The 11487-nt window shown below is 37.7% G+C and overlaps 1 protein-coding gene across 1 annotated transcript in view; it reads right to left on the bottom strand.

Moving 5' to 3' along the window:
- Positions 1-396: 396 nt before the first annotated feature.
- MRPL1 (mitochondrial ribosomal protein L1) overlaps positions 397-11487 on the bottom strand; it is a gene marked incomplete at its 5' end in the record, with an annotated part of 58404 nt that continues 47313 nt past the window's right edge. The window contains 2 exons of the mRNA XM_079714197.1: positions 397-589; positions 1991-2072. Coding sequence (XP_079570323.1) covers positions 471-589; positions 1991-2072 — 201 coding nt within the window. The 3' untranslated portion in view covers positions 397-470. The remainder of the gene's footprint in view (positions 590-1990; positions 2073-11487) is intronic.

Genomic DNA, 11487 nt, shown 5'->3' with positions numbered 1-11487 from the left:
CTTGTTTTAAGGGCTTAATCATTTTCTATATTCATGCTATCACAAAAGACATTAAGGAATTATTAGAATGAAGATTTTCCATATTTTTTCTTTAGAAAATAGTCATATTTGTGATGTAGCTCATGACTCTGCCATTCTCTGCCTTATGGGAACTGAGGACGTTACTTTTCCCTCAGATGGTATGACTCTCCAGGGAAAGTTATTAAGCTAGAAATTGCTGCTGTAATTACCAGATTGTAGAATCTGAATACTAAGGAAGAAAATTTAACATGATCTAAAAGTTATGTTCAGACACAGAGCAAATTTTATTTTCTTAGTTTTGAAAGTATTATAAGATTTTCCAGTGTTAAAATTTACTTTCAAGTATGATGATCAAGAAATAACAAGACACCAAACTTAGAAATTAAACAGTTTTTAATTTTCTCTGTTGTTTCTTGATCCACTGAAAATAATTTCTCAATGCAACACATTTAGGCAGCTTTTTTGTCACTTTCTTTGGGTTCTACTTCTTTAGGCAATAATGACTCGATCTTTAGTAACAAACCTTCACTTGTTGAACTTCGAAGGAAAGCACGTACCACAAAGGGTCCTGAAAACAAAGACAAGAATAATTTTAATTTTATTCCATAGATACCTAATGAGCAAATACAAACATACAACAAGAAACTTTATAGGACTCGTGTTATATTTTCACTTGAAAAGTACTGATATTACTGAACTATTATTTTAAATTATAACAAAGGGAAGATCACTTCATTTCTAGAGTAGAAGACAAACTAGCTGTACCATAGTATATTAGAGATATATAGATGAAACTACACATATTCACTAATAATTCATTTCTCTCTTTCAGAAGGTGATCACCTAGAATTTATTTCATTGCAAAGTCAACAGTAAAGGGAACAGGTGATGATATTTACATTTGATGGCAAGTTTCTAAATATTTATTTAAAACAGCGCAAATGCTAACTGTGTTACCAAACATTTAGTAAAATTCCTTAAAAATTAAAAAGCCTTTCATAAGAACAATGTTAAGGGACCCTCAGTTAAAATGGCAAAGAGAAGATAACTACATTGCTTTTAGAGATTTACTGTTCATCATTCTACTCCTGATATAGGTTCAGAGGCTCCTATACTCAAAACAAAGTTCTCCATGAAAGAGAAGAATCTATACACATACAGTCACTAAGTACTATGGTCATATCTAGCACAACAGAATTAACAAATGTATTTATTCACCAGTGTGTTTAACTCCCAAAGAAGGTTAAACATAACGTGAGGTTGTGTTTTAATTATACACTTGGTTTATAAAATGAAACATGACAGATTCCTATAATGGTAAGCCTGTAAGTGCATAGTCAATTGAGGGTTACAGACTCTTGCTTTCAACCAGCGGAAAGAGAACACGTTTGCCTGAGGAAGGACTGTGAATGGCATGTAATGCAGCGGGTACCACACGTGTTCCTAGCCTATGACACAGCTTCCACATCAAGTTTCACTGTTCTCCACGAATCACCCCATTTATAAATAGTGATTCTGTGGCATGATTAAAAACCTTGTTTCTTTTCTAAAATAAATAAGATTAAGAAAGCCAACTGCTAGTACCAGTGACAAAGTGAATGGTCTGGCTTCAAAATATCATCTATCTCATATATGACTTTAGTTTCTGCTTAAACACTATTGTAAGTTTAAGGCAATCCGTTACAGTTTTCTTTCAAACTTTATTACATTTAATGGTAGAAATAATGTGGGAATCTATAAAGGTTTCACGATGTATTCCTTATTAATGTTAAAGAGGTCTCCTCTCCAAACAACTACAACTTCTTAATAAGATCATTAGGAATCCTTTGGAGAATTAAGTTGTATTTCTTTAATCCCTGGAAATATTATTGTTATTGCAGTTGCATATTAACTGGATTGTTTTCTTAATATTTTACATTTTTAAAGTATCACAGAGCTACAAGGAAGTCTACCCCAGAGAACCACTTACCCAAATTCAGTGGTCTTTGTCTACAAACTTCACTGATAACTGCTTGCAGATTGGCAGCTATCTGGTCACTTGACATATCCAGCTGAAAGAAAAGGATATATAACATTAATGATGTGAAAGTGAGATGATAATACAATTTTTGGTAGCTGTATCAGTAGTTGTTCCAGACAGTTTTTTCAAATATTCAACTAGTGCAAATTATGTATTAGGAGACCCTACTGTGAAAGAAAAAAACTTCCATAACTTTTTTCAGAATACTACATTAACATGTCTTTACACGTCAAGACTTAATTACCTTTTAGAACACATTATAGCAAAGTGTTTTAAAGTTGCTCCACTTGTGATTCCTTGAATTCCAAGTAATTTCCCCACAGCATATCCTGGGGCAGAATACACCATTCCTCCCACCCTTTCCCCATCACCAAGGAATTAGTGATATTTTTTTCTTCAAGTTATTTGTTTATTTTTTAAAAGAAACTAAGAAAATATTTAGAAGTTAATGCTTTCAAAAGTCCAAAATGAAACTACTTGACAACGCACATTCACATAACATATCCCACACAGAGACATTTTCAAGATGCTATGCTAACACTCTAACTCTGCAATAACAATTATCCTGCTACTTAGTAAAAGCTACAGTAAGTAAATATATAGTGAATGAGCCCTATTCATAAAACACCTAAACCCAGCATACATCTTTGGAAAGTCCTTGAGTTTATCATTCAAATTCAGTGCATGTTATTCTTCTTAAATATACCAGTTAAAATCAGTTCTATTGCATTCCTATGTTTAGAGGATTTTGCACTTTGCCAAATGAATCCAGTTTTTAAAATTCATATAAAACTTATAATAGTGTAATCGGCAAAAATTAGACAGTAAGAGTTCAAACAAGAATTCTATTTTCCAATGACTCTTGAGACCATTGTGAGAAATGTAGTACATAAGCATAAAGAGAATTCCTCCTGAAACAAAATATTCTCATCATCATCAGACAACATTTATTTGACATTCACTTAGGCATGATGCAGTACCAAACCCTAAATGAGAAGGTTTGGGCATTACTGGAGGAATTTTCACTTTATGCCAATCCACAAGTGGGAGTTTGGAGAGAGAAAAAAATCAAGCAATGCTTATTCTCTTTATTAAATCCATAGAACTTATAGACTTTAAGTTGTATTGAAGTAAGTAGTTCACTGACAGACAGGGCACCTTACATTTGCTATGGTAAAAAAAAGAAAACAAAACAAAACACCAAGAGTATCAACATGTGTCCTTTCATTCTTCTCTTAATTCTCCACTTTCCCTCAAACTGTCCTCCTTTCTATTATCAACTGAAGTAACCAACACAGCTCTGAGGAGTTCCTTTACCCTTTGTAAAGACCTATACCTACCTTAGATTTGGGAGAGCAATAGATACAAGAAAAAGCAAGAGGTCCAAATATCTTCCTTGATAGTTACAAGCTATACTGTTGGACTGTATATACTAAACTTCTCAGATTTTTGTAACTGTACTTTCTGCAGACTTATATTGCCATTCCTACAATAAGCTAACAACATAGGCTTTACAAATGCAAAACAAAAAAACAAACAACAACAAGAACAAAAAGAAATGCAAAACAGATGCCTTCAATGGTTTCATTAAGTTTTAAAATATACAAATTGTTTTAAAATACAGTTTACACTTTTGTCCAAATTTTAGCACCTCTAATTATCAGTACTATGTCCTCTACTGAATCTTAACATATATTTTTAGCCATAATACCTCACTTTACTTTTTCTTTTAGATATTTTGTAAAATTATGAAAAAGATATATTTTATGGGCATAACTTTGATTACACAATTGACTACCGATGACAAGATAGCTACGTAAAAAAAAAGTATGCATGCATGCATGCATTTTATCAAAACTTGCATAGGAAATTTATTTGGGCCGACAATGATCTAGAGACAACTCAGGAAAGCAACATTTACAAGCTTCTCCATCTACATCTCAGTTGCTCTGTTCTACCAGTAGTGCTTTCCACACCGTAACATTCTGTGGCCTGACAAAGGTAAGGAGGACCATTTTGAGGGTATATTATCTGTTAGATTCTCAATAGCAGAGCATTAGACTTGGCAAAGCAGGAAAAAAGTGGGGGCGGGGGGAGTGGAACGGGTTGACCTTGAAGGCAATATTGAACTATATTAAGCACTGTATTTGTGTGTGTATATATGTGTGTATTTGAATATATAATAGTCACAACAGTACCTATGTTTAGCTAAAGTGATTGTCCACTACAGGGCAAAACAGTTATTCCTTGCTCTGTAGCATAAATGTTTTTAAGAAAAGACTGATTTACTGAATCCTCCCTTCTGCTTAACATTCTTATTATATCAGAAATAATTCCCTAAGCAGACTAGATTGAAGACTTCCCAAATATGTCAGGGTGGTGGCTCAATCGATACAGCTGAATTATACCTCTTTGCTTTAACTCTCAGATTTTCCTCTTTCTATGCAATTCCTAACCTTTGTTTTCAATCACTCTCTACCATTATGAGAAAACTAAAAAACTGTGGTTCTTAACCATTGTTTGTCCCTTTGAGATGCAGACATATGCAGGACAAACTATAGTCATGAGAGTGTCTAAGACAGTGATTCTTAAACTTTTTTCGGGTTATCAAAACTTGCTCCAGAAAAATGCACACAGGCACACAAAAATTTTAGCCTATGCTTTTAGGGTCTTCAAGGATTCTTTGATTAAAAGAAAGGGGAAGAGAGAAGAAAGGCTCCTGAGGAAAGGGGCTCAAGTTAAAAGGGCTACACTTTGAGAACCACCAGTGTCGCTGTTTAATTCGGCTCAAATACTTTGAAGGACTAAGGACAACAGTATGGAAAAAGGATTCAACTTAATTTTCTACATTTTATAGAGGACAGAAATAAAAAAGAAAAAGCAAAGTATGTGTGCACAGTTTTTAAACAATCATATGTTCCACCTAAAGTGGCCAGCTTCTGTCACTGTAAAAGTTGTAACAGCCTCTAGATGACTGATCATCTCTAGTTGGGAACTGCAGAGAGGACTGCTGCTTTGGATAAGCACTTGTTAGAACACCTGACCTCCAAAACCCCTTCCAAGTGCAATGTTCTAGGGCTACAAAAAGGGTAGCCTGGCAATGGTTTCTGCAGGTGGGCCAATACTCAATTCCCTTGACTCCTGAAAGTCTAAACCAAGAAAAGGAAGACAAGACAGTCTGTGTATCTCCTATACAACATTAAGTAATAGTAGTAGTAGAAGTAGTAGCAGCAGCAGCGGCAGTGGCAGCAGTAATAATAATAGTAATAATAATAATAATACTAGAGCAGCTCTATTTATTGGGTGCTTACTCTAAGCCAAACTCTGTTCTAAGCATTACATAGATATTCTCATTCATTTCTCCCAAGTATCCTAAAGATGGGAACCATTATCATTCCTTTTTTTTTTTTTTTGCGGTACGCAGGCCTCTCACTGTTGTGGCCTCTCGCATTGCGGAGCACAGGCTCCGGACGCACAGGCTCAGCGGCCATGGCTCACGGGCCCAGCCGCACCGCGGCATGTGGGATCCTCCCGGACCGGGGCACGAACCCGCGTCCCCTGCATTGGCAGGTGGACTCTTAACCACTGCGCTACCAGGGAAGCCCTATCGTTCCTCTTTTACAATTAGAAACTGAGACTTAGAAAACTCTGTAACTTATTCAAAAGCACCCACATGATAAGGAGTGGCTCAGCAGCTATGTGCATGAGCTCTAAAGGCAGAGAAATGTGACTTTGAACCCCATTTCCACCATTTACTAGCTTGTAACCCTGGACACAGCTAGTAAGTGTTGGTAATCCTTAATGAAAATTAAAGTGTCAGTTGTCTGGGAAACACAAATGAGTTGGTTATAAACTAAGGGGAGAAAAAGAGGAAACTAAGTGAAATACTGAAAGGGAAAGAATATACATTTAAGTGGGAAAAATATGAATTTTTCTTTTCACCTAATGAATCCTTTCCTACCTTCCCAGTTTTTAGATGTTAACAGCGTACAATTCAGCAACATTTACTTGGCCTTCACTCTTTGCTGAGCAACGTGCTGGGGACTAGGAACAGAAAGATGAGTAAGATACAAACCTTAACGTCAAGGAGCTCACCATCTGGTCACTAAAATACAACATGACAGGTGCTACTCTAATCAAATGAACAAAGTGCCACAAGGGTAGAGAGGAAGAATTGACTGACTTTGGCAGAGAACGCTTCACAAAGGTTATATTTAAATTGAGTCTTAAAGGATGAAGAATTCTGAAGGACAAAGAGGATCTTCTAGGCAGATGGAGCAGCAAGAGGTAATGTGAGAACAGGTGGATCATGTGACCAGAAGGCAGCTCACTATATCTAGCCCAGGGTTGCAAACTCAAATGGCTACAGTGGCCACAGCAGGTAACATGCATGATTGAAGAGGACTGGGTTTGAGTGCATATGCATACAGGACCCACGGGACACAGGCTGTGCATAGGTGGAGAGCACTGCTCCATAGGGAAGGGGCAGCAGCCATTGAGTGCTAACAGAATGTTACACTGAGGGCTCTGAGGCCGGTTTATCAGAACTCTTGACTGGTGAAGAACAACCAGAAATCTGGATTTCTATGTGACATTATCTAGTTTTTAAATGCTGAATCAATAAAACAAAACAAGTCTGGGGGCCAAACTCAGCCGGTAAGCTGCCAATTTGTAACTCTAGACTTCAAGCTGCATCACTGAAAATAACAGGAAATCCTGAATTTGAACTTGACATAGTGATTTGACACTAAATTATAAAAAGATTTGAATGTAAAGCTAAGATTTTAGAACATATTCTGTCAACAGTGAGAAGCTACTTAATGTTTTTAAGCAGACAAATGGTATTTCTGGTTTACGTTTTAGAAAGAATTTTAGAGGAAGGGTGTAAAACAGGAGTTGGCAAACTTTCTCTGTAAATGGTCAGACAGTAAATATTTGGGGCTTTGCAGGCCTAATGGTTTCCGTTGCAAATACTCAATTCTGCTGTTGTGGTGCAAAAGTCATCATAGACAATACATAAACAAATGACCACAGCTGCGCTTCAAGAAAACTTGACTTACAAAAACAGGTGGAGAGCTGGAAGTGGCCCACAGGCCACAGTTTGCACACCTCTGGTGTGGAAGATAGACCAAAGGATGTCTAAGAAAGTGAATGGGCAAAGGAAACCATTACTTTTTGCTAAAGCAGAAAAGATTTTTGTTTTGTTGTGTTTAACAGAAAGCTTTGTTGGGTGCTGATAGACATGGTATCCTATAATGCATCTACTATGCAGATGAGGCAAAAAAATGTTTTGTCAAGCTAAGAATTGCATTGTCATTTAAAATAAAAGTAGGAAAAATGCTTAGCAACTGTTTCAACAACTGCCGTAAATTTTATATACGCACTTGAAACAAGATGTTGCATGGGGCCTTTCTGGAAGTTTCTTCAGGACTGATGACTAGGGCCTAAATCTGAAAGCAAAAAAGGCATGTAGTGCATGTCCTATATTTTACAGAAAGATGCCAACAATTAAGGCCAAAAAGTTCTCACCATAATCAACCACCATGCTAAGGAGAAGCAGGCCAAGAGGCAAGGCTCCAAGAGGCTCTTGTGTAGTGACTGGGGGCACTGCCAGAAGAAGATACTAGCTTGCTGAACATATGCTTGAAGGACATCAAATAAGTAAGAGCTGGTCACTGGCCAGAGAAGTGGCAACAACCAAAGTAGGGACAACAAATACAGGCAGATAAGACGGGGCAGTTGCCTCTTCTCCCTTATTCCCTTTGTTAAGCCTCTACCACAGAAGAGTTAGGCCTGGAACAGGGGGTAGGGAGTAGGGATTCAGTATTCAGTAGGAGTAGGGATTCAGTATTTAGAACCGAATCAAGTCACTGCAGCACTCTACAGTCTAGAGTGGGAGAAGGTGTGAGTGAAATTTTACTAAGCCCTCCCTGCTTCAGATCACGAGCTATAAAAGCCTGGTTCCAAACTGAACAAGGAAAATCTTTGGATAGCAGATCACAGTTTTGAACTGAATCTCACTGCACTTTTAATTACTGAGAGCCACTAGAGTTATGCCTGTCACCTAACATGCCTGTGCATAACAGAGAAGAAAAATTGTACATGGCACACTTGGAATCAGGGGATGGAGAAGACTATTTCATGTTTGTACTCCATTAAATTCAGACTTTTCAATAGAGCTGTACATTTACACATAGACTGTATTCTGTGCACATGAGAATTTATGTGAATTTATGTTCATAGGAATCATGGTTATAATAATGAGTGATACTGCAAACAATCTAAATGCCCAAGAAAAAGAGTAAAATTGAATAAATTAAGATATATCCACAATACAGCTATGAAAATAATACTTTGTAAGAATTTTAATGATTTCGGAGAATATTCAAGATACAGTATTTAAGGAAAAGAGAATAGAAAAGTCAATATATGACAGCAATTACATAAAAAATAAATGCATAGTGCCTTGGAAATCTCCTCCCCTTTCCTAGAGCCCTGATGATATGCCTGCCTCCTACCCCTTAAAATTCATTTACTCCCCTCCCCTCAGGGAGAAGGTGTTTTTTTTTTGTTGTTGTTGTTTTTTTTGCGGTACGCAGGCCTCTCACTGTTGTGGCCTCTCCCGTTGCGGAGCACAGGCTCCGGACGCGCAGGCTCACAGGCCATGGCTCATGGGCCCAGCCGCTCCACGGCATGTGGGATCTTCCCAGACCGGGGCACGGACCCGTGTCCCCTGCATCGGCAGGCGGACTCTCAACCACTGTGCCACCAGGGAAGCCCCAGAAGGTGTTTTTAGGGCTCGAGGCTTCCCTTTTCCATTCCTTCATCAAGGTTTCTGAATAAGGTTTCTGCTCTGCTACACACACACACAAATACGTGCATAGAGAAAGAGCAGTAATGAAAAGCACTAAAATGTTACCAATTGCAATTTTAAAATAACGTTTATATTCTTATTTATGCTATTCAGTATTTTTCAAATATTATTATGTGCACGTTATCACCTGTTGATAAAAAAAAAAACAAACTAGTTTTAGTTTAGCATTTTAAACTATAAAACCAGTCTTTTAAAATGCTATAAATGGGGCTTCCCTGGTAGCGCAGTGGTTGAGAGTCCGCCTGCCGATGCAGGGGACATGGGTTCGGGCCCCGGTCTGGGAAAATCCCACATGCCGCAGAGCGGCTGGGCCCGTGAGCCATGGCCACTGAGCCTGCACGTTTGGAGCCTGTGCTCCACAACAGGAGAGGACAAAGCAGTGAGAGGCCCGCGTACCGCACAAAAAAAAAAAAAAAAAGATACTATAAATGACAAGGCATACTTTATTTCTTCACGTTTCCCTGAAACAAAATAAAAACCATTCTCACTTTTGGTACTGAGGGATAGACCCAGACCTCCACATCCCCCCACCACCATGGGTCCTAACAGCTAATTATGTTGTTACAGGCTTATATATATATTTAATTATATTTTTTGAATTGAAAGGCAGTAAAAGTAACCTTTTTGGGGGTGTACAGTTCTATAAATTTTAACTCCTGCATATATTTGAGTAACTACTACCACAGTACTGGACACAGAATCCAAAAAATCCTTCCTCATCCCTCATGTGGCCTCTTTTAGCCACTCCTAATCCCTGGCAACTTTTCATCTCTTTAAAAATGTCATACAGGGCTTCCCTGGTGGCGCAGTGGTTGAGAGTCCGCCTGCCGATGCAGGGGATGCGGGTTCGTGCCCCGGTCCGGGAGGATCCCACATGCCACGGAGCGGCTGGGCCCGTGAGCCATGACCGCTGAGCCTGCGCGTCCGGAGCCTGTGCTCCACAACAGGAGAGGCCACAACAGTGAGAGGCCTGCGTACCACAAAAAAAAAAAAAAAAAAAGTCATACAGATGGAATAATTATATGTAACCTTTGTTTTCTTTCCTCCATAATTTAAAAAAAATATGGTAAAATATACATAAAATTTACCATTTTAACCATTCTGAAGTATACAGTTCAGTGGCATTAAGTACATTCACGTTGTTGTACAACTCTGACCATCATCTATCTCTAGAACTCTATCTCCTGCATCTAAAAGTCTGCATCTAAAAACCCATTAAACACTAACTCCCCATTCCCTTCAACCCCCAGCCCCTGACAACTACCATTCTACTTTCTGTTTCTATGACTTTAACTGCTCTAGGTACCTCATATCACATTTGGAATCATATAATATTTGTCCTTTTGGACAAATATTTGGTGGAATCATATATTTGTCCTTTTGTGACTGGCTTATTTCATTTAGCATGATGTCTCTAAGTTTTATTCATGTTGTAGCAAGTGTCAGAATTTCCTTCCTTTTTAAGGCTGAATAATATTCTACTGTATGTACATACGCATTTTGTTTATCCGTCCAGCCTTAGATGGACACTTGGGTTGCTTCCACCATTTGGCTATTGTGAACAATGCTGCTATGAACATGGGTATACTTATACCTCTCTGAGTCCCTGCTTTCAGTTTTTTGGGGCATACATCTATAAGTGGAACTGATGGATCTTATGGTAATTCTGTTTAAATTTTTGAGGAACCACCACACCATCTTCCACAGCAGCTGCACCACTTCACATCCCCACCAGCAATGCTCCCCATTCTCGCCAACACTAATTTCTGTTTTTTTGGTAACATCCATTTCAATAGGTGTAGTGCAGTATCTCATTTGGTTTAAATTTGCATTTTCTTGATGGCTAATGATGCTGAGCATCTTTTCATGTGTTTATTGGCTATCTGTATATCTTATTTGGAGAAATGTGTGTTCAGATACTTTGCTCACTTTATTTATCTTTTTATTATTGAGTTATAAGAATACTTTATATATTTTTGATATAAGTCTCTTATCAGGTATATATATATAGTTTGCAGATATTTTCTGCCATTCAGTGGCTTGCCATATCATTCTGTTGATAGTGTCCTGTGATGCACAAAAGTCTTGTTTTGATAAAATACAATTTATCTCTTTTGTTACCTGTGCTTTTGGTATCAGTATTTAACCTTTTGAGACTACTTTCACTCAGGTTACAGTATGTAACCTTTTGAGACTGACCTTTTGTTGTGTCTATCAATAGTTCATACCGTTTTTTATCACTGAGTCATACTCCATTATACGGATGTACCACGTTTTTTTTTTTTAATCCATTCACACATAGAAGGATAACTGAGGTTTTTCCATCTTTTGATGATTATCACTACAGTTCCTATAAATATTTGTGTTCAGATATTTGTGTGAACGTTAAGTTTTGATTTCACCACAAATGTTTCAACTCTATGGGAATGGAATTGGTGGACCTTACAGTAAACGTATGTTCAGCTTTACAAGACACTATCAAGCTGTTTTCTAGAGTGGCTGTACTATTTTGTATTCCAACCATCAATGTATGAGAGTTTCTCCATAATCTTGCCATTTTTTAAAAAAGTAA

This window comes from Hyperoodon ampullatus (assembly GCF_949752795.1).
Source record: "Hyperoodon ampullatus genome assembly, chromosome: 1".
Classification (NCBI taxonomy): Eukaryota; Metazoa; Chordata; class Mammalia; order Artiodactyla; family Ziphiidae; genus Hyperoodon; species Hyperoodon ampullatus.
Note: the sequence above shows the minus strand (reverse complement) of the source record. Positions and strands in the feature narration are given on the sequence as shown.